Source organism: Podarcis bocagei (assembly GCF_964188305.1).
Source record: "Podarcis bocagei genome assembly, chromosome: 5".
NCBI classification, from domain to species: Eukaryota; Metazoa; Chordata; class Lepidosauria; order Squamata; family Lacertidae; genus Podarcis; species Podarcis bocagei.
Window position 1 is genome coordinate 99,583,508 of NC_138129.1, and position 23,355 is coordinate 99,606,862.

The 23,355-nt window shown below is 44.9% G+C and overlaps 2 protein-coding genes across 6 annotated transcripts in view; one reads left to right on the forward strand and one right to left on the reverse strand.

Moving 5' to 3' along the window:
• Positions 1-688: 688 nt before the first annotated feature.
• Positions 689-2,201, reverse strand: LOC308587825 (uncharacterized protein). Of its 4 annotated transcripts, none has more exons than XR_014008532.1 (3): positions 2,181-2,201; positions 980-1,191; positions 689-834 (listed from the first exon to the last, which is right to left on the reverse strand). XR_014008532.1 is itself a non-coding variant. In XM_081195654.1 (3 exons), exons 1-3 carry the CDS (start codon positions 1,902-1,904, stop codon positions 743-745), a joined length of 327 nt encoding a protein of 108 aa, XP_081051780.1. In that variant the 5' UTR covers positions 1,905-1,967; the 3' UTR covers positions 689-742. The 4 variants fall into 4 exon arrangements, 2 of the variants coding, with proteins under 2 accessions (XP_081051780.1, XP_081051779.1); XR_014008533.1 differs by lacking the exon at positions 2,181-2,201 and adding an exon at positions 1,893-1,965; XM_081195654.1 differs by lacking the exon at positions 2,181-2,201 and adding an exon at positions 1,882-1,967.
• Positions 2,202-2,283: 82 nt separating this feature from the next.
• The window catches only part of ATF6 (activating transcription factor 6), a 106,685-nt gene continuing 85,613 nt past the window's right edge, over positions 2,284-23,355 (forward strand). The window contains exons 1-9 of one of the 2 annotated variants that reach the window (XM_081195637.1): positions 2,284-2,431; positions 4,394-4,467; positions 13,603-13,690; positions 14,236-14,327; positions 14,995-15,124; positions 16,246-16,452; positions 17,522-17,742; positions 20,087-20,272; positions 20,903-20,994. In XM_081195637.1, coding sequence (XP_081051763.1) covers positions 2,377-2,431; positions 4,394-4,467; positions 13,603-13,690; positions 14,236-14,327; positions 14,995-15,124; positions 16,246-16,452; positions 17,522-17,742; positions 20,087-20,272; positions 20,903-20,994 — 1,145 coding nt within the window. In that variant the 5' untranslated portion in view covers positions 2,284-2,376. The remainder of the gene's footprint in view (positions 2,432-4,393; positions 4,468-13,602; positions 13,691-14,235; positions 14,328-14,994; positions 15,125-16,245; positions 16,453-17,521; positions 17,743-20,086; positions 20,273-20,902; positions 20,995-23,355) is intronic. The other variant, XM_081195636.1, reaches the window with a different exon arrangement.

Consider the following 23,355-nt stretch of genomic DNA (forward strand, 5'->3'; position numbering starts at 1 on the left):
CAAACTATACTATGGAGAATGCCAGCTGCCACTCAGAACAGGAACGTCTTTTTTTTTAAGCAAACGAAAGAGAACATCCTCCAAAGCTGAATTCTGCAGTCAGCGCCACATTCTGCACTTGTAAATTTTAAATTGACTGCCTATGAGGCTGCAGTCAAATATTTCTAGTGTGCCATTGAATACATGGCAGCTTAAAAAATAATTTTCTTTTGTCGCATAACATGCTGTAAAATTCATATTTCATAATGAATACAGTGACCCACATCTTTTGCCCGCTAAGTCATGCTCAGTTTCACAAATTCCTCTTTAGTTTGCGGTAATATTTCTGGGTTAGCGGAGTCTGTAACCTGAAGCGTATGTAACCTGAAGCGTATGTAACCCAAGGTACCACTGTATACTCTTATAAAACTGCAGGTTATTACAATGTTTTTATCTGTTTACAGTTTATTTGTAAATCTCCAATAAACCATTTCTATTCTTTTATAAACAGTTGGTTATACTGCTTTCTTATTTTCCCGGTAAGTTTCGCCATTTCGGCATGTTCCATAAGTTTTTGTATCCATTCTTCTTTCGCTGGGACGTATTCTTCTTCTTTCCATTTTTGGCCAAGTAACTTTCTTGCCCATCCTCACAACTGTTGGGAAAAAGAACCCCCACGGATAAAAACATGATCAAAGACTAGCATATTTGTATTTCAAACTTTATTTGAATCCATAAAAAAATTATTTCTATATTTCTTTATTTATATATTTGGAATTGTGGGGAGGGGGGAACTGGGCGTGGGAGGGGGGGTAAGAGCTCCGCTCGAGCTGCTGGTCTCACTGCTGCCGTTGCCTGGAAGAGAAAAGAAGAGAAAGGATTCTTAATATTTTAATTGATTCTTATGCTGATAACCCATCTTTCTGCTCCCTCCGCCCCCGCCCCACTGCCAGATTTTCTCTGGCCTCCCTGTTCCTGAGGAAGAAAGATCAACACTCACCATCCACGTTGTTATCGGTGGACTCCATCCCCTGGTCGCATGGTCTCACAAAAATCGATCTTATCTTCACCTTCTCCTCCTTTCCGTCCTTCGTGACATTTACCTCCTCCTTCCACTCATCTCCTTCCTCCTCCTGGCAGACCAGGGGATGTATCTTGGGCAACCGGCAACACGAGACCAGCAGCCTGCGGAGCCTCCTCAGACTTCGGAACCTAGGGGAGAAGAGGAAACAATGAGGAAATGGGTTCTAGAGATCTCTGTGCTGGATTTGGGGCACCTGGCAGCTAAACCTCCCCTACGTTTCAGAAAGAAGGAGAAATCCTACTTACACTTGACATGAAGAGAGTCTCTGCAATCTCTCCCGCAACATCTCTGATCTCCTTCACTAGCTATCCTCAAATGGTTGCTCTTCCCAAAGTGCTCAGCCAAGTCACTCAGCAGGGGGACGTGTCACAATGGAGGACATGACCCCCTTACTTTAGCTATCTTGCTTAATAATAAGGGGCATTGTTCCCCTTCACAGTCACTTTTCAAATCTATCTTTCAGTGGCTTAAGTGGTTTTATTCCATTTATTTAGAAAAGATCAAGGAGCTGGCTTCATCCAGCCCGGTGCATTTCTGGACAGGACAGGAAACCCCTTGCAAACACCCCCCCCCCCTTTTCAACACGGTGGGGTCACTAAGGGAAAGCACTTCTGGCCTCAACTACGACTGCTGTTTCTCACTTCATAGTTGAAAATAACCCCTCTCCACACCGTGTAGTAATCTGTCCAGTATTATGATAGACAGGAGGACTTCACTCTTAGACCGCCTCATCCCAGTTTCAGTTTCTGCCCAGTGTCTTCTGCTAATAAACAGCTTAAACAGTGTTGAAAAAGAAAATAATTAAATAAATAGAAGACCTAAAGAAGACCAGGGAGAACATATTTGGCACAGCAGAAACTGCAGAATCCTATACAGTGGGTTGAGGGCTCCGGTGCCCAGGAAGGTAAAATGTGAAGGGGGTCTTGAGGGTTGCAGGAATCTCAGGTGAAGCATCCCTGACGGGGCCCCCCAAGCTCTGCTGGAAAACCTCCCAGGAAAGGGGTGGGCGGCCTAAGGAAGGTTGGGACACGACGGGGGAGGAGGAGGATTTTGTGCCCAGGCCCTGCTTCGAGGGGGAGAGCTGCTCTGCTCTTTATTCAACGTGCTGATGGCGAACCGGTTCGCCGGCCGGAAAGCCCGCCCGAGGCAGCGCCTGGAAGGCTTCGGCGGACTCCGCTCTGAGGCGGCCCTCCCTCCCTCGCTCCCTCCGCCTCGGCGTCGGAGGCGGGGCGCCTCGCTGACAGGAAGTACACGTGTGTGACTGGAATCCCACGAGCTCTGCGTGCAATCCCGGAAGCGGCCGGCGAAGCGAGATGGCGGCGGCCGTGGCCGGGTGGGAGCCGGGGGAGCCGGGCGGCGGCGAGTGGGGTAAGGGCAGCGGAGGGGGCCGCGGGGACGGGGCCCGGCCTGTCTCTCTCCCCGCCCCAAGCTCGCTTTGCCGGTTAATTTTCTTTCTGTCTGTGCATCCTGACGTACAATGTCTCCCTCCTCCCCAGTCCTGTGAGGAGCAGTTTAGGCCCGGACGGGAGCAGGGCCGGCCTACCCTCGGGGGGGGGGACCCTGGGGGGGGGCAGACCCAGCCCCCGTCAAGGGCCGCCTCCCCCCGGACAGCCTCTTGGCAAATGTCCGCTTCCTCCTCGCTCGGCTCCTGCTGTGGACTTTCCCTTTGGTGGTTCGCCCCAGGTGCCCGTTAAGAGGGACTGGCTGGCATAAGCCCGGTTTCCCTGAGCCCTCGCCTCACACTTTTATTCCTCTTGCTTTGCTTATTCAATGCCTCTGCCGCCCTTCGCCCAGGGACGGAGGCATCCCCTCTTCCAGTGCAGCGCCTGACATTAGAGTTGCGTTGAAAGATTCAAGACCGAGGAAAGGAAGTGCCTAGTTGAACCTGTGGAACTCCATCCCACCGGAGGCAGACTTGGATGCCTTTGAAACAGGATTGGAGGAGAGGGCTGGCAGCGGCTACTAACCAGGATGGCTGTGCTCTGCCTCCACAATTTCTGCTGAATACCAGTTGCTGGGAACTATGGGAATGGGGAGTGCTCTTGTGCACGGATCCTGCTCACTGCTTTCCCACAGGCAGGTATCTGGTGGCCATTGTGAGTACGGGATGCTGGACTAGATAGGCCGTTGGCTATTCTTATGTTCTTACATTAGTGCTTTCATGGACACGGGTGGCACTGTGAGTTAAACCACAGAGCCTAGGACTTGCCGATCAGAAGGTCAGTGGTTTGAATCCCCACGACGGGGTGAGCTCCTGTTGCTCGGTCCCTGCTCCTGCCAACCTAGCAGTTCAAAAGCACATCCAAGTGCAATTAGATAAATAGGTACCACTCCGGTGGGAAGGTAAATGGCATTTCTGTGCACTGCTGTGCTTTGCCAGAAGCGGCTTAGTCATGCTGGCCACATGACCTGGAAGCTGTACGCCGGCTCCCTCAGCCAGTAAAGCGAGATGAGCGCCGCAATCCCACAACTGGACCTAATGGTCAGGGGTCCCTTTACCTTTACCTATATTCTTTCATATGAATTGCCTCATAATCCCCCCAACAGACACACATACACACGTAAGCAGGTATTAGAAGGGGGTTCTGAGGGAGAATATGCTACTTAAGGCCCGCAAGGCATTTTTCTTTGGTTTACATAGTCAATATACTGGCTTTTGGAGTGGGGGTGGAATTAAGACTGCAATCCTGAACATCTTTACTTGCAATTAAATGTTTCTAAAAAATCAGTGGAATCTATTTGAAGTAAACTTCGTACATGAACATTCTCTTGTTGATTCTGACAATCTGTTTAAGCCTCCTCAGGTCTCTTTTAAAACTTATTGGCCATGAAGTGTTCGTTCTTGCATCTATATGTCTCCTATCATCCCATGGTAAATGAGAGCTTTGGAGCAAAATTAAATTGATAAATGGCATGTAGGAAAGAAAGGTGTTCATCCTTCTCTCTCCATGCTGATCACTGAATTCTGTTGTCTCCAGTCAGTCATAGATCACTTATTCTCTCTTATCTTGACCCAAAGAGTACTGCTTGAAGAATAATCCTCTGTAAATTGCAACACAGTTATTCTGTCCTGTATATTTTGCCTGCTTAGTAAATAGTTCCTACCTGGACAAGTGTATATCTTTTATAAAAAATAATCCTGAATTTTGGAAGCAGTAAATTAATCATAGTAAACACTTGAGTCATGTGTACCCGCTGCAGTACTTGCAGGATAGAGAATTAGTGGTTTCTCAATTCTGGGTAACAGGAAAACTGACTATCAGTACCTGCTCAGCTTTGACTTGCATTCCTTAATGTTCTCTCCCCTTCATGTTGATTTACATCCTACAGAGTCTCTTCTCTTCACTGAAATTGGTGATCTGATAGAAGATGAATTGCAGCTAAATGCAGAGAATGAAACTTATGTAAGTCGTTGTAGTATGGATAGTTGCATGACCCTACAGTGTATTTAATCAACACGTAAAACTCCCTTGGTTTTAGTTAGTACAGTATTTGTTGCTTGCACCCGTTACAACTTTACCTAGTGCAATATTATTTCTCTCCTGCACTAGCACAAATTTGGAAGCATTTCTTTCTACATGGTTCTTTCTACTTAATGCATGCATGCAGCTTAATTTAGCAATCAGTAACACAACCATATTCTGACTTGCACTTTCAACAGTGTGTTTATTACCATTGCACAAGAGAATGTAAACGAAGCTTTGTATTTTTAACATTTTCTGTGAATCCCTTTGGTATGAATTGACTATTCAACAAACTCCTTACTTATCTTCAGTTGCAATCTTGCTGGTGCTCATTTGTATTTAAAAGCTGAAATATGTTCATAGTCAATCCCTGTAATGTTGGGTGCTTTTATGATGATACTATAACCAAAAAATGTGGCTTTGAAACCTGGGACTTCGTGTTTTTCTGGAACTGGAGAAAAGTAAAATATTAACTTTTAAAACATATGTAAGCTGCTGTGTAGGCTTAAAATGATCTTGAGATGTGCTCAATTGATAGTTTTAATTGAAAAGCTCTTTCTCTTCAGTAGCACATAGATGCTTTAAAAAAATAAGTAGTAATTTTTTTTTTTACTCTCTATATGTAAGAAAAGCATATTCATGTATGAATTCTGCCTCCAATTTGTTTATATGTAACAAATGTTCTACATGTGCTGGCAGGTATGTATTGGATGTTTTAGGCAACCAGCTTTTAGCTTTATGGCCTTAGTATGTTGTTTTATCTGATTCTATGTAAACATTTATTTCAACATTTGATATCCAGAATTTGTGCGGCATATATTATCTTGGAATAACCATTTAAGCACACAATACTGTATTGTTAATGTTTGGACAGCCTGAAATTTCAAACTCAGAAGTCATGGGCTGCTAATGAACATAGTGGAAAATGTACAGAAAACCATTTTAGGTTCAAATAGGCAAGGTGTTCTGTAGCTCTGCAGCCATATCTAGAAAGGCCTGACATAGGCATCTGGTGAACAGGTGATCTAGATTCTAGGAATCTAGACTTAAGAGATGTAAAGGGAATAAGTAAAGGCTGAGGACATGTTGAAACTGATGCCGCTCACAAATGCCTGAGCATTTTCAGACAAAGACCCTCAGTTAACTTCAGCCTGCTTGATAAGATTATTGTTAGCAAAAGTAAATGAAGTAATGGGTGATATTCAACTGTTTTCTCATAGTAGAACTATTTAAATTTTGGAACATGTCTAAATTATGTTTCATTTAGGTGGGTCTACTCCGAGTCAAACTTAGTTGAATACCCAGTATTTAAAAAAAAATAATTATTGAGTTTTCAATTTTCTATATTTCAAAAGAAACATTTTACAAACTTTAAAATATCCAATGACTTCCCTTCTTCTCCTTTCATAGTTCATATTACATATCGTACTTTCCTGCATAATTTCCTTAACCATTCAAATCAATTTTCCACTTCTACATTAATCAAATATTGTTTTCTCTGTTGAATTTATCTTAATACTGCCAGCATTTTCAGCTGTGTACAATTGTTTTCCATATAGTCAATATTTTCCAGTCTTCTTTAAATATATGTTCTTCTTGCTCTCTTATTCTGCATGTTAAGCCTGTAAGTTCTGCATATTCTAGCATCATATTCTAGAGCCAATCCTCTTTACAAGGGACCTCGCTCACTTTCCATTTTGGGGCTAACAGAACATTTTTAAACCAGACAACCTTTCTAAAACTTTTTTAAAAAACATTTTTTTGACCAACATTTTGGTTTTGTCTGAATTTATTTTAAAACCTGCCACTTCCCCAAGCTTTTTAATTTCTTCTAGCGCTTTGGGAACGCTCTCCAATGGTTGTTCCAATGTTAACACCACATCATCAGCAAATGCCCTTAATTTATAGACCCTTCGTCCCACTTCAAAACCTCTAATTTTCCTATTTCTCCTTATATTCTGACGCAATATTTCTAACCTCAAGATAAATAACAACGGAGATAGGGGACAACCTTGTCTAGTTCCTTTTCTTATTTTACATTTTTCTGAGAGAATATTATTTACTAATATATCTGCAGACTGAATAGCATAAATTATTTTAATACCTGCTAGAAATGAATTACCTGTCTCCATCTTTTCTAAAACCTTGATCATAAATGTCAGGGAACTGCCATCAGAGCATCAGGTGGTGGAGGGACTCAGGCAGGATGAAAGAGACTCAACTGCTGAAGCAGGGACCAGCAGGGGGAGGAGTGGGTCTCTGAGGGAATGCGAGCAGGAGGGAGGGCTCAGGGAGGTTTCCAGCGAGGACAGTGGTGAGGTATCGGAGTCTCCCATAGGGAGACCCATACCTCGCAGGAAACTGTCACGCCGTGAGTCCAGGAGACGCGTTTCCGTTAAGGAACTTCTTTGCTGGAAACGCTTCCGCAGACAGCCACTGTCGGACTCTACTAGTGACTAGAGCAGACATGTCTGAGGAGCTCCGTCACACACGGAGGTTTGTGGGGGCGCACAAACTCTGAGGGAGCACGTTTTCACGCACAAGCAGCTAATCAAACCCTCACAGCAGTCCGACAGTCTTTGTACGCTGCCTGTGCAAGAGAAGGCATCATGAGCGAACCAACCGGAACCGGAGGAGCAGGGGCTGGAGCTGGTCCAAGCTTGGAAGATAGATACCGAGCGTTGGAGGTTCAACTGGCCCTGCAGACGGCGAGGCTGGAGGAGAGAAGGGCTCAGGATGCAGACAAGAAGGGGAGAGCCACTCAATTCCCCAGAAAGGTACCAGGATTGGTGCAGAAATTTGGGGGGGACCCCAAGGACTACCATGCTTTTAGGACAGAGATGCAATATGCCCTTAATGTGCAGTTCGATGAGTTCCCTGATGAGGAATCGCGAGTTGCTTTTGTAATTGGGCATCTTGAGAAAGGGGCTAGAGACTGGGTTCGACCCCTAATGGCAACGCACAATGACATACTAAAGGACACAATGAAGTTCTTTCGTGCAATGGATATCATGTTTTCCAGCGATATTGAGGAAGGGGTGGTGCGCAGACAGCTAATGGCTTGTAAGCAGGGGAGTCGATCTGTCCGTGAATATTGGACTGAGTTTACCATGCTGATTCACAGACTGAGTTGGGATTTATCGGCGGCACCCGTTCAAATGCTATTTGAAGAAGGTCTTTCTTCGGGGGTGAAAGACGAGCTGGCACGGAGCCCCAGGGCGGAGTCTATGGATCAGCTGACCAAATCTGCGCTGACCATAGGAGCGCGGCAGGAGGCAAGAGCCTTGGAGAGGCGGGAAGGGAGAGGGGAACGTTGGAAGGAGTTCCGCATTCCAGACATTCCTGAGCCAGCTTTCCCGCCGGCAGAGCCGATGGAAATCGGAACAGCGCGCGCGCGCGCATTTTCAAAAACCAGCGAGGGAGCTAAGAAGGAGGGAAAGGGCCCCCGGAAATGCTATCTCTGCCAACAGCCAGGCCACTTTGCCAGAGTCTGCCCCCAGAGGAAGGAATGGCAAGGGATGGTGGGAGCTGTTGAGGGGGGAGAAGAAGGGGGAGCGGAGCAGGTAAAAGCCAACGCCTGGTTGCCACAATTGGGGCACTGCAGCCAGGCCAAAGAGCAGTGAAAGTGCCCGTGCCAGAAGCTCCTCGACCTGCTCTAGTGATTGAAGTGTCGCTAGAGCTGCAGAATGGGCATCCCCTAAAAATAAAGGCGCTATTGGACTCAGGCAGCTCCTGCAATTTTATGAGCAAGGAGTTTGCTGCTGAACACCAGATACAGACCATCCCTTTAAGCAACCCCCTGCAGGTGACCACGATTGATGGCAGGGAGTTGTTGGGAGGAGGAGTCCGCTTGCAGACTGTCCCAATGATAATGAGGGTGGCAAGGCACACAGAACTGATAGCGTTTAATGTGGCCACCCTGGGAGGCGCTCCCATTATTTTGGGAATGAGCTGGCTAGCTCTACATGATCCGCTGGTTGGCTGGCATCAAAGAGTGGTGTCCTTTGGTTCAGCACATTGCCTAGAACACTGCAAAGGGGAGAAGGGTTCAGTAGGGGCCCAAGCCACCCTAGCAGGGACTGAAGTAATGGGGAAGGTGAAGGTACCACCACAGTATGCAGATCTCAGCGACGTGTTCAGCGAGAAGGAAGCTGACCAACTACCACCTCATAGACCCTTTGATTGTCAGATCAATTTACTCCCTGGAGCACAGCTTCCCGTGGGCAAGTTGTATGCCATGTCAGACAGGGAAATGCAGGAGTTGCGAGGGTTCATTGACAAGAACCTGAAGAGAGGCTTCATCAGAGAGTCCAAAGCAGCAGGGGGGAGCCCAGTGTTCTTTGTGGACAAAAAAAATGCGGACAAGCCGAGACTTGTATGTGATTTTAGGCGGCTGAATGCAGTGACTGAACCGGTGGCGTTCCCTATGCCCAGAATTGATGATATTTTGACCATGGTGAGGAAGGGAAAGATTTTCACAAAGCTGGATCTAAGGGGGGCGTACAACCTGATACGCATAAGGAAAGGGGATGAATGGAAAACCACCATGTTTACCCCTTTGGGGGCGTTTGAATACCTCGTTATGCCATTTGGATTACAAGCAGGCTCCGCGTGTTTTCAATCTTTCATGAACCACGTGCTGGGCCCTTTGCTCTACAAGAATTGCGTTGCCTTTCTAGATGATGTGTTGGTGTATTCTGAGAATGAGGAGCAACATGTGAGAGACGTCAGAGAAGTGTTGAGCAGACTGCAAGCCAACAGGCTGTGGGTCAAACTGGAGAAGTGTCGGTTCCATACCAAGGAGGTGGAATTCCTGGGGTACCGCCTGTCAGACAAGGGATTGGCCATGGATCCCGGCAAGGTACAGGCAGTGCTGGAATGGAAAACACCCAAAACCAAGAAGGATGTGCAGAGGTTCCTAGGGTTTGGAAACTTTTATCGTAAGTTCATCCGCAACTTCGCCCATCTGACGGCGCCCATCACTGACTGTCTCAGCAGTAAGAAGAAGTTTGTATGGACGGCGGAGGCGGAGCGAGCGTTTGAGGAACTGAAAAGGGCCTTCGCCTCTGAAGAACAACTTCTGCATGTGGATTTACGAAAGAAGCTAAGGGTTGAAACAGACGCATCTGACAGAGCCATAGGGGCGGTGCTTCTTCTGCAGCCGGGGAAGGAGGAGTCGGAGTGGCGTCCGTGTGCCTTCTTCTCGCGGAAGCTGAACAAATCCGAGAGGAACTACACGGTGTACGACCGAGAACTGCTTGCTATTCATGAGGCGTTCCGGAGATGGAGGCATCTGCTAGTTGGTGCACAACATAAAGTGCAAGTGTGCACGGACCATAAAAATCTAGAGTACTGGAGAACGGCGCGAGTGCTCAACCAAAGGCAGTTGAGATGGGCCCAAGAGTTCTCCAAATTTAACTTTGAGATTTGTTATGTGCCAGGCCCAGAGAATGTTAGGGCGGACGCTCTCTCACGCAAACCTGAATATTTGGAGGGGGAGGGAGCACCCGAAGAAACCCATATCATTCCAGAGGACCGCTGGGTGTGTGGGGCGACTTTGGTGGGGCAAAGGGAATTGGTAGAGGGTACGGTGCAGGATGCATACGCCCAGGGGAAACTCAGGGATCTCAGAGGGGAGGAAGACAAACCCGGTGGTTTTGAGGAGAGAAATGGGGCATTGTATTATAAGGGAGCGTTATATATACCTGAAGGGGAATTGAGGGAGAAAGTACTCAAGCAGCTGCACGATAGCCCCACAGCAGGGCACTTTGGGCAACACAAAACCATGTGGCTGGTCACCAGGGAATTTTGGTGGCCCAAGGTCAGGGAAGATGTGCGGGAGTATGTGAGAGGGTGTGAACAATGCCAAAGAGCCAAGGGGGAGAGGCAGGCGCCGGCTGGTTTATTAGAACCACTGCCCACACCTGAGAGACCGTGGGAAGCAGTGGCAATAGATTTCATGACTGATCTGCCAAGGTCTAGAGGGAAAACAGCCATCATGGTTGTAGTAGACCTGTTAACTAAAATGGCCCACTTCATAGCCTGCTCGCATGCGGTTACAGCAGAAGAAACCGCCAAATTGTTTGTAGAGAATGTGTTTAGGTTGCATGGCGCCCCCTTGAGGGTGGTTTCAGACCGAGGGAAACAATTTACTTCCAGGTTCTGGAGGAAGCTCATGAGCTTACTGCATGTAGAGGTTAATTTCTCGACGGCCCGTCATCCTGAAACCAACGGGCAGGCGGAAAGAGCAAATGGGGTTCTCCAACAATATTTGAGGTGTTATGTTAATGACAGAGAGAATGATTGGGTGGAGAAGCTGGCGTTGGCAGAATTTGCCTACAACAATGCAGAGAACGTGTCCACGGGGATGAGCCCCTTTTTGGCTAATCACGGGTGCCATCCCAGAGCCTTCCCAGGGGGGGAGGGGGAGAACTGGAGCGTTCCAGCTGCGGAACAGTTCGTGGAAGAAATGGAAGCGATCCATCGCCAGCTCCAACTCAACTTAAACAGGGCTAAGGAGGAATATAAGAGGCAAGCAGACAAAAACAGAAGGGAAGGTGAAAGCATCAGGGTGGGGGACCAGGTGTGGCTGTCAACCCAAGGGTTGCCATTCAAAGGAGGTTGTAAGAAATTAAGACCCAAAAGGCTGGGTCCGTTTGAAGTCATACAGCAGGTCAATCCAGTGGCTTTCAGGCTCCGGTTACCGAACCACATGAAGCTGCACCCAGTTTTTCACAGGTCGTTGCTGTCACCGTATAGAGGAGACAGTGAGGGGAGGGTCACTAGGGGACCAGCAATGGAGGAGAAGGAACACAGCTACCATGTAGCGGAGATCCTCGATTCCAGGTGGAAGGGAGATCAAGTAGAGTATTTGGTAATGTGGGAAGGGGAACCGGAGTCGGAAAACACCTGGGTTAGGGCAGAGGATGTCAATGACGAGGTTTTAATAGAGACTTTTCATCAGAGGTTCCCACGTAAACCTCAGCCTGTAGCGAGGTTTCGAAGGGAATACTTTGCCACCACCGACGAGGAAGAGGAGTTGGAGGGGTTCCCAGATTCTGAAGAGGAGGAGGATTCAGCTGGCCAGGACGACGATCGATGGAGAGAATTGTTCGAGACGTCAGAAGATGAGGAAGATTCGTTTCGGGGTTTTAGCCCTTCACCTCCCAGGGGGGAGGAATTGGGAGGGGGTGAGGGGGGCCCTGGAGGGGAGGTGGATGTCAGGGAACTGCCATCAGAGCATCAGGTGGTGGAGGGACTCAGGCAGGATGAAAGAGACTCAACTGCTGAAGCAGGGACCAGCAGGGGGAGGAGTGGGTCTCTGAGGGAATGCGAGCAGGAGGGAGGGCTCAGGGAGGTTTCCAGCGAGGACAGTGGTGAGGTATCGGAGTCTCCCATAGGGAGACCCATACCTCGCAGGAAACTGTCACGCCGTGAGTCCAGGAGACGCGTTTCCGTTAAGGAACTTCTTTGCTGGAAACGCTTCCGCAGACAGCCACTGTCGGACTCTACTAGTGACTAGAGCAGACATGTCTGAGGAGCTCCGTCACACACGGAGGTTTGTGGGGGCGCACAAACTCTGAGGGAGCACGTTTTCACGCACAAGCAGCTAATCAAACCCTCACAATAAATGACCAGGAAATATTATCAAAGGCTTTCTCCATGTCTAGAAAGATCAATTTTTTCATTCCTTCCAGGTACTCAGATTAATTACATTTCTTATTTTATATTTCACTTGTCGGCTTGTTATAAAACTGGCCTGGTCTCTGTGGACTGACTTGGTCAATGTCCTTTTCAATCTATCAGCCAAAATTGTGGCAAGTAGTTTATAGTCACAATTCAATAAAGAAATAGATCTATAATTCTTAGTCTTTGTTAGATCACTATCTTGTTTAGGGCTCAAAGTAATAAATGCATCTTTACAAGAAGCTGAAACCGTGCCAGTCACCAAAATTCTATTCATGGTGTATTTAAGTGGTTCTATAAGTACATCCTGAAACTTTTTAAAATAAATTGTGGTAAGTCCATCTGGTCTTGATGCTTTGCCCATCTTCATTCAGTTTATTGCCACCTGCAGTTCCAAAATCAATATTGGTGCATTCAAAATTACAGTGGTACCTCAGGTTAAGTACTTAATTCGTTCTGGAGGTCTGTTCTTAACCTGAAGCACCACTTTAGCTAATGGGGCCTCTTGCTGCTTCTGCGCCGCCGCTGCACAATTTCTGTTCTCATCCTGAAGCAAAGTTATTAACCTGAGGTTAGCGGAGTCTGTAACCTGAAGCGTATGTAACCCGAGGTACCACTGTACTGTTTGTCTTTAGACACGCAGGTATATTATAATCACTTGGATAAGAGTCCATTTTCTTAATATCCTCCTTCTCACAACAATATAAAGAAGTATAAAAAAATGTCCTTTAAAATATAGAAGTGGTTATAGGCAGTGTAGTGGTTATAGTCATGGGGGTTTTTCCCGTTCAGGGTCATTCACTTAAGCTTCTCAATTTGACTACCCTATCCCCTTCCCTTATTTGCGATGGCAGGCTTTTTTTGTTACCTTGATTTCTTCAAACAGCTTGTTCCCTTGCAGGGCAGCAAACATTTCCAGAGAAGACTCCCTTTTCGTTCTCCAGTCAATACACCAATACATCCAATAGTTCAAAATAATCCAGAATTAATCCTTTTGTTTCTTTGATTGAATTTTGGGAAATTTTCCACTCCTGAGAGAGGAATGACAAAGGCAGCTTGCTGCTGGAGTGCGTTAGAGCCCAGTGACCACGGCTCAACCACTGGGACGATCCGGCTCCTGGTGGAGCCAAGCGGACCCATTGGGAGCTCGCTTTGGTAACTGCGGGACTCCTCAATGTCGTGGTCATCTCCAGGACCTTCTTTGGGGTGCTTGTTGCCTCTGAGCTACCCCAAAACTCCAAAAAAGCAGCAGCCGGGTCACTGCGATAGCAGCACCTGCTTCCTTCTCCCCTTGCAGCAAACCGGAAGTCTACCTAATATTTCTTGAATATACTGCTTATTCAGTTTGCTTCTCTCTCTCTTTCTAATTTTGCTCACTTTAATTTGTAGGAAAACAATCTTTGTGATTTTGACTTTGACTTGGATCTGATACATTGGGACTTGGACTCCTGTGATGTTTCAAAGCAGATCCCAGCAGGTAATCTCCGGATGGGTTGCTCATTGCAAAATATTAGATGCTGCTTCTGAAATATACCCATGTTTCACACAGCTTAAGTGCTTGGCGTTGACACGGTAGTAATGAGACCTCTTGCATAAGATAACATTAGAGGAGCCCTGGGGGATCAGACCAAAGGCCATTTTGGTCCAGCATTCTGTTCTTGCAGTGGACAACCGAATGTTGATAGCAAGCCCACAAGCAGGACCTGAATGCAACAACACTCTGTTGTGCTGACTTTAAACCATAATGAATTCTCCCTAAATCAGTGGAAAATCTCTTTGCGCATATCCTGATAGTCTGGATATGGGGAAAGTAGTCTGATCCAAGGGGAAATGATGGATAAGGTTCCTAACGTCATGCTATGTTTTAATCTTTCTAAAGAAGGGGCACTGGGGAACCCAAGCACTCAAACCAAAGAGGATATTAACTCATTAAATATATTTCAGCATCATACTCACAATCCAGAATTCTACACATAGAGGCACCTGTTTAGTCTTACATTCATTTACATCCTCATTTTGCAGATGTAGACTGTGAAGTGGAGCCCCCCTCGCCAGCCACTTCAGCTGATTCAGTTCCTTCTCCTCTATCTGTGGATTCTCCAGCACATGTACCTGTAAGCAGCTGAACATTTTGTGCTAGTCACATGCAGTGGGGTAGCATTTAATGGAGTTAGAATTCAGAGCTATATGTAGTTTTTAAAGTTGCATAGAAGCGATTGCTTTTCGTCTCTGCTATGTAACTTCCATGTTCTTCTGCTGATGTTTTCTAGAAAATACCTGGGAGCAAACCAGAATTAAGGCTCTGCTGCAGTAGGAATGATGCAAGGAGTAAATTATTGTACTCTCTCCTTGAGGTTAAGGGCAGGTGACTTGCCAAAGGCCATTTGAGTGAGTCTTTGACTGATTTGATATTTGCCTACGAATTTTCCAAACCTAGAGACTGATATGGTTCATTGCAAGTCCTCACCTATTACAATTCATGGTTTTTATTAACTGAAATTCTATTTGGGGCTGCTGTACATTCTCCCCCTCAACCTCCACACCCTTTAATCCACCATTTCCAGCTACTGTGATAACTGCAGATACCGGGTATAAATGGCTAACATAGGACTTAATGAGCTGGGTTGGGATCTTGAAGATTTAGCATAGCATGCCATAGATAGCGTGTGAACAGAGTGCAGATTTGAAAATAGACTTTTTATTAGCATGTGTTCGTCTTCTACTTATTTATTGCAACTGGAATTGACTCATTTTGTTTCGTTTTTGTTTTTACTTTCTCAGGAGGGGGTAGAGCTGGGCTCCAGTTCCCACCCATCGCCTGTGTCTTTGTATGACAGGGGCTGTCAAAGTCTTTCCTCACCTGTAGGACGAAAGGAGAAGAAGCCTCCACCCAGAACAACAAACCGCTCGGGTATAGCAGATATGTTTGCTCTGGCCATTTGCATTATAGGAGTCATAATCCTGGCCTCTCCCATTATAAGTGTGACTGAGAATTAGGGCTGTCACTCAGTTTAAAATAGCTGAGAAAATGAATTGTATGAGTTTTAATTGATCAGTATATATGCGTAAGTTTGCATATGTATAAACAGTAGTTCTGAAGAAAGAGTCATTCTTCGTTTTTAAGAGATGTATCAGAAGCATCAGTACCGTAGATGAGGCATTATCTCCTGTGTCAGTGATGATTCTTATTACCTGCAGCTTTTGTAAATAATTGTATCAAAAATCATTAGCAGTATTTTAAAATTTTGACACACAATTATTTGGCATCTTTAAAAACCTTAAGACCATTCACTAAACCCTGTGTATTGGACACTTGAAATGTGCTATATAAATTACTATTGTTGGTGTTAGTGATCTGTCCCCTTTTTCATCTAGCTTCCTTTTCTGGTTGTTGATTCTTAGAGGGGGCTTGCAGTGACCTCTTGATGTCACAAACATTTAGAATTAAAGGATGGTTGCTTACACAAGTTCAACATATATAAAGCTAGTTTGAAATGTACATGTTTTTAATAGTTTTAATCATAAGTAGCTTCCAGGTTTGTGCTTAGGCTATCTTGAATGGTTCCCTTCATCAGATGCATTTTCTATTTGAGGAGGGATTCGTACCTCAGTAGCAGAGCATCCAGATAGGAGATCCCTTGTCTGAAAACCTAGAGAATCGTTGCTAGTTAGTGTAGTCCCAAAAAGGAAAAGCTCAACAACTCTGCCTTCCTCAAAAAAGCTCAACAACTCTGACAATGGGTAGATCAATGCCAGTTTTTTTATACTGTGAGTAGATCACAGTCTCTTGGAAGCTGGATGTCTCTGGCGTAGAAAATACTGAACTAGATCAACACAAGGGTCTGATTATATAAGGCAGCTTCCTATGTTCTTGCTTTCCTCCCTGCTCTCCTGGCCTATGATGTCACCTCTGTTGAGGTGCATGACTGCTTATCTTCATGCTAATGCATGTCCTGGATAAAAAGGAACCAGTAATTGTAATCTTTTTGGAAGAGCACTTCAATTTCAATCCAGTTTCATTCTGTTCTCCAGCAAATGGATCTTCTGTGACCTCCAGTCGATGTAGTCAGCCAGCCTCCAAACCTTTGGTTCAACCTAAACCTTTGTTGCCTGCCTTTCGGGAGCCTCAGACCAGCGTCAGTGTTCATGCAAAAGCTATTGTCATTCCAGCTCTTCAAACACTCTTGGCACTGCCAAAGCAGCAGCCAGTTGTTGCTATCCAGCCAGCACCTGCAAAAGGTATGTGAGCAGTTGGTGGAGGGTGGAAAGCTTGGCTCTCGTGTGAAAAGGAAACTGGATCAGTGCCAGTTTTCTTAAGCAAGGTGGGTTGCCAATGTTTTTAAATTGCTTTAATACAGAACTATCTTTAATGTACGCAGTTAAGCAGCTTCAACCCTCAGGCTCATTATGCATGTTCAGTTTTGGCACCCAGTGGTGAAATGGTCAAGTACTACTTTGTAGGTCCTTTCTATAGTAAGACCAAGGATGCAAAGAGCCATCTATGTGCCCAAGCATAGATGACTTTTAAAAGCATTGTGAGTTAATGGAAGATGCAAACTTTAAACATTTATTAGTTGTCTTTCAACATTTTTTAAAAAAAGATCTCCACATGATTTACAAAGAAGAACGTACCCATCAATTACCGTATACATTAATGCTCTTCAGCAGCCAAGGTGGAATGTCTGGCTGGTAAACATTCCTGGGAAACCACACCCTCCTCCGGGGTTCTTCCTGCTCAAGGAACCATCTACATACAGTAGCTTAATAATGATGTCTAAGTGACACCTCTGTGTTCAGAGGCAGTATTTCTCTGCTTACCTGACACTGAGTCATAGTCAATAAGAAATACACCTCCAGCTTTCTTCTGCTTCTAAGCTTCCTGACAGTATTTGATGGGCCACTGCTGAAAATCTAGGGCTGGACTAGAAGACTCTTTGGTCTGATTTGGCAGAGACTGTTAAGCAGCCTCTTTGCCACCTTGTAACTTTTTTAAAAACTGAAGGTAGTCTCCAAAGTGATACATGTTATGGCCCAGAGTGTACTGCTTAAAAGGAGGGAGGGGGTATCACCGGGTAACTGCAACTCATTGGGTGTTACTAAAGGAAATCTTTGCATCCCATCCTAGGAGACAGAGTGCCTAGGATTTGAAATGTTTTTCTAGGTCTGGCATCAGTGTTAAGTTTCAACTTTGGGCAATAAATCAGTTCTCCTCTTGATACAGCTGCCAAGGGACAAGACTTAACATGCATAGAAATCTGTTTTTTTGTGTGATAAATCAGTTCTGCAGTGCTGTTTCTCTCTATTTCAGGTCAGCCGGTAATGCTTTCTCAGCCTGCCGTGGTGCATTTTCAGGCACCCGCAATCCTTCCTGCCACTAATCCAGCCATTGCTGTCACTGGTGGAGTCGCACAACTACCAGGCCATGCTGTAAATGTATTGCCGCAAACTGTAGGAAAGAGTTTGACCTCCGGAAAACTTACTGAGGCTAAGCCTGTTCTTCATGCTGCTTCCCCAAATACTAGCATGGATGTAAGTTCTTTCTAACAAAAGTTTGTAATTGGCCCTTGCACCTAGAGAGTTTTTGCTGCAAATCTTCTTTTAGGATTCCAAGAAAACTTGTAGAGCACCATTAGCAACAATTCAGGGCTCTTCTAGGGATTATAGAGACAGAAGTTCAAAAAAAAAAAAAAAAGGTTAAGTTTATGTATGTGACAACAGCAGCTCGGATACTTTATGCACAGAAATTGAAAGATGAAGAAGTTCCTACCAGAGAAGAATGGATAGGCAAAGTGATAGGCTATTCTGAATCAGCAAAGCTGACATGTAAAATAAGAGAACTTAATGATGATTGTTTTATGGTGGAATGGTAGCCTTTTTTGGACTATTTAAAGAGCTATAATATGATGAATTCATGAGCAGGATTTGAACTATGAGCAACAGAAATAATTAAAGATTATTGTATTATGGTTATGTGAAATTTGTGGAAATATAATAAAATATATTTTAAAAAGTGATCCCACCCACACATTAGGATTATGAAGGAAACACAGAACTGGATACACTGTTTCCACCATTATGCCTATTTCCTATTTCCAATGTTGTGCCTGATCTGTTTTCCTGACTTACTCATTTCCTGATTTTTTTCTCCTGGAGGTGGATGTGGCTGCAAGGATGCGCCAGTTTGAGCCATCCTCTTCCCTGCCCCAAGATTTTATCAATCCTCTTAAAAGAAAAATCTGTATGTAGATGGCATTGTTGAACTTCTTTTTCCCAGTTATGCTGAAGTTATTGTTGGAATATTGAGTGTGGTTGCAGGGCAGAGGAGCAAAGCTTTGTTGAGCTGTTTTTTCTGTACCAGGAGACACAGTCCCCACCCTCCCTGGAAGTTGCTGCCTCAGGGATTTTGCCAGCCACCTCAGGGCTAGCCATGCATTTCCATATTTTTTTTGTCCAATTTTCAGCCACTTAAAAAAGATGCAGCACTTGGAAATGCAGATGAGAACTAAAACCTTCTCTCCCAATTTCCCTCTCCGACCAGAAAACTGCAAGTTGTCCCCAATCCCAGTAATGATGCTGCGAGACACAAGAGTTGGGTTCAGTAGAGGGCTGCAACTGCATTGAATGAGTTTTCAGTGGTCTGCAATATAGATAAAAACTGGTTAGATGCCCTGTCTTCCCATACTTCCCCAGTAGGCGGTAATTATCACTGCGGTGGTAAAACTATGACTGGGCCGGACCACTTCAAACTGAAGGTCTACATGGGGATGGAATGCAGGGAATGCCCTGCATTTTAAAAAGTCAGGGACAATTTTAAACAATGTTGGAACTTTGTTTTTATCCTAGTTTTTGGTGTGGAAAGATTGTGGGGGCATAGAGGAACATGTCGTCAAAGGAGTGCAGTTCAGTGAGAACTAAGCCTCTGTCACATGTTGTTAATTAGATTTATATACTGCCCTTCATCATAAGATCTTGGGGTGGTTCAAAGAATGCCACCTGTTGACTTGCTTGTTTGGCTGACCCCTTCACTTCTCTCACACCTTAATGGTATGTCAGGTCACTTCTGGTGCCATTCACCTGGTGCCTTGGGGTCATTGAGGCTGGCAGGATCCAAGAGTGCTTCCAGTTCCAGGTTTCCCTCAAGCCAGGGAGACTTGAAAATTTAGCTTCATTGAGCCTCTCTCTTCATCAGCCTGCTGATTCAGAAAGCATAGCAGTGTGTCCTGCCTCCCCCCCCCCCCCGGCTTTGTGAGTTGTCACCAGATTGTAAACACAACCAGGCAAAATGTCTCTGACTAAGCTAGATAGGAAGGAACCCACAACACTCCCAGAGAAGAGTAAAAGCTCCATTTCCCTTAAAGAAACACAAGCCAAAGTATTGGGGGCTTCCCAGCGGTGTTCTGTGGGAATAAATTGCAAGATTATTTGCAGAGCATTTAAATGCTAGATTAGCCAAGGCTGAAATACAAGCTATAAAACATTGTAAATAGCCCAGACTGAAATACAAGCCTTAAAACATTTCAGGAGAGTTTGGCTTGTGTATTACAAATAAATAGGATTATTAAATAAAGCTGTGTCTGACTGAAAAGAACACCGTGGTTTTAAATGCAGTGTTGCTTACATGGTGAATGCATCTTAATCAAATTTAGAGAAGGTTGAAGTTGAAATAAGAGTTCTGGATCAAAGCAACAAGAGCCATGGTAAGAATCTCCTGAATTTCATGTTTCTTTTTTCCAATAAACAATTTTGTTGGCTCCCTCCCCCCAATTTCCCCTCTCCCAATGTGTAACTTCATTGCTTATGTAACAACGTGCCCCTTTCTTTGCAAGTATGATAGCATTATAGCATTAACAAGTTCCCTGTCCCTCATTCATAGATGAATGTTCTGAGACGGCAGCAACGTATGATAAAGAACCGTGAATCAGCTTGTCAATCACGCAGGAAGAAAAAAGAATATATGCTGGGTTTGGAGGCCAGGTTGAAGTCAGCCTTGTTGGAGAACGATCACCTTAAGAGAGAGAATAGCACTCTGAAGAGGCAGCTGGATGAACTGGCAGTGGAGGTAGGTGTGGGGTTGTGAGAAATAAGCATGTTGAAGGAGATTGTTTACTGTGGTAACGTGCTGACAAGGGAACCTAGATTAATAAGCTTTTCTAGGCTGGGGAATCTGCTGATCATGGTAACTTCTGCTTTACGTATATGGATTCAGATGTGGTTGATCACTCTGCATCCTCTTCTTCACTTGCCCATGTACCACTTAAGAACCAAGGCTTTGGGACCTAGATCAGTTGAAGGAGGACATTGGGAGCATTGCCCTCCATACGTATGCAGAATCTTTTATGCTATCTGAATTGGAGGGTAGACATGTTCAGCCTTGAGGATTCACATGTGCTCTTCAAGGCCCTCTCTGCCAAGAATATGGGGTCACTTAAGCAATCTGAAGTATGTTGAGAAGGATGCCGTTGAAAGATCAAATAGAGTTCTGTTTTCCCTGTTGGTTGTTAATCAAGATCACAGCTGATGCTGTATTTGGGTGAATATGTGAGGAATGTCAACACTATTAAGTCACTATGATTGATGCTGCAACCCCCTTTTGGCACAAATAATAATGGCATTCTTAATGTTGGAAGGAGTGGGAAAACGCTGTCTGCGTTCACTCTTACTTTTCTCTAATGCTTTTCTTCTTTTCCAGAACCAGAATCTCAAAGGCTCCCCTCCAAAGAGAAGAGCACTCTGTGTGATGGTGCTCCTAGCCTTCGTAATGCTGAATTATGACAGACTAAGGTGAGGCTCCTTTCCAACACCCTCATCAGGCAACAATATACCCAGAGTTGGTTTCAAAACAGAGATGCATCCTTTGATTTTTATTCTCAAGCTCTGGTGGCTTACTGAGGTCAGTAGGTAAAATCTCCTAATTGTTGACATCTCACTACAGCGTGAATCCACAGGGCAGCATTTTTCAGTAAACCTGGCCAACGCTTTGGGTGAATCAGTTGCTCATACTAGAATCTGCAACAGCATCTATTCCAATGTATGGAGACTGCAAGGCAGAAGCACAAAGGTTCTTTGCCATTTCAAACCAGCATGGAAAAGGTTCCCTGATGACAGAAAGTTTGAAAATAAAGTTAGACAATGACAGTGTCAGGAGCAAGCTTTTCTCTTATGTTTATTCTTCTGGAAGATCCAGTGATAACTTTGAGCCATCACATTAAAAAGAGTGTGGCTGTTGTTTTCCCTCACATGGACTAATTCTGAATTTGTCAGTAGCTGGATGGATTATTCTTCTGAAATGCAGATCTCTCATTGGTGCCTTTGCCATCCATGTCGGTGCCCTTCCATGGAAAGTGCGGCAAGGTTGTATGGGAATGTTATATATGAGAAGTAGCGCCAGCGAAAGGAGCCACTCTGAATTTCTGCCCTCTAATAGTGGAAAAAGGATGGCCAGAGTCACTCATTGAACTGGGCCAGTTTATGTCGGACACAACGGCTAGGCTTTTGAGCAGTCAGTCAGAAAAGATAATATCACTTGTGGGATCTCTGCTTTTCAAGAAATCAAGGGGGAAATTTGGACAAAGAGCTATTTAATGTTGAGAGCCATTAGTTTAGCTGGCGAAAGAGAAACTCTTCACACTTGCCACTGTGTAGTGTGGCAGTCTACAGATGTTGATCTAAAAACTCTTTGCAGACTAAGACTGTAACCCTGTGTACACTATTGAACATGGTGAGGCTCACTTTGAGTGACTATAGAATAATAGAATCGTAGAGTTGGAAGGGATCCTGAGGATTATCTAGTCCAGCCCTCTGCAGTGCAGGAATATGCAGCTGCCCCATACAGGGATTGAATCTGCAGCCTTGGCGTTATCAGCACCATGCTCTAGCCAAGTGTAAGTTTGTGCTGCATGCTGTTTTATAGTCAAAGCAAAAAAATCAGGTTGTCCTATACTGGGGTAATGAAGCAGTGACCACTCTCTTTCCGAAAAGAGAAAGGCCAGCAGTTATTTGTATCTGTATTCAGCACTGATTGGAAGATGAAAGATTCCAATGTTTATTCTAAAGTGGCCCAGTAGATGGTGCCTTAACCAGGTTAATTTGCAAGAATGGGCTGGCTGGAGCAAGTGTTGTGGAAGTTCTGTCCGAAGGGGGAGCAGTCTCTGCTCCTGGCATTTGCCAGCCCTTGTCAGTTTTTCATTTATGCTGTTGGAAGCTTCCCAGCTCTAATTCAAGGATTATTTTGTCCTCAGAAAACTTTTATAACCAGGCATATGTTTCAGATGATATCACTGTTGGCTGGAGCAGAGCAGTTACTGTACTGCTTAGATTTTTTTAAAAAAAAAATCTGACATTTTAATTGCACAAGGGTTTGTTTTTTTGGCCAGATTTACAAATCAGACCCAGTTAAGTTTGCTGGCATAGATGGATTTCCAATCCATCAGTTTGACAGAGAAAGTGTCACTGGGCAAAGGTGTGCCTTGCTAATCAAGGAAGCTGGAGGGCAGCCTCTCTGCTTCACCCATGCTCTTACCCAACACCTGATTTCACAAGGTGGCTGATTATCCTTTGCGCTCTCCTTGGATTTCACCAATTCTGATCGCAAGAGAAGGGAATAATTACATTTTTACCCTGCCTTTCTTCCAGGGGGCTCAGGATGCAGATGGTATTAATTTTATATCCTGCCCCCCTACCCAAGTAGGCTAGGACAATTTTTACCAGCCTCATCTTCCTTTCCTGTTGCTAACCATAGCTTTGTATTACTTGTGCATTGGCAGGAAGCATGTGTGCAAGATCCTCTGCATACTTGGTTTGCAAATATTTTTTCACACCATGGTTTCTATCTCTACGAGGAAACAATAGTTTGTTTTTGAGACACTGTGGCTAATTTTAGGAGGAAGAAAATACCTTTGGATAAGTGTGGAGTAATGTATTAATGAGTCTGGCTCCTGATGTGCAGAGCATGGCATGCAGGAGGCTGGTGTGTTGTGTCTGCGATGTATCCTTGTCATGGGCAGCAGTACATCTATCTTCTGTTCCTTGCAGTTATCTGTGGAAATCTTAAACTCATGTTTTTGCTGGGAATGTGGCTCAAGAGTCCAGTATAATTGCATGTCCACAATTTATTGAAAGGCTATAGAAGGCTACTTGCTAATG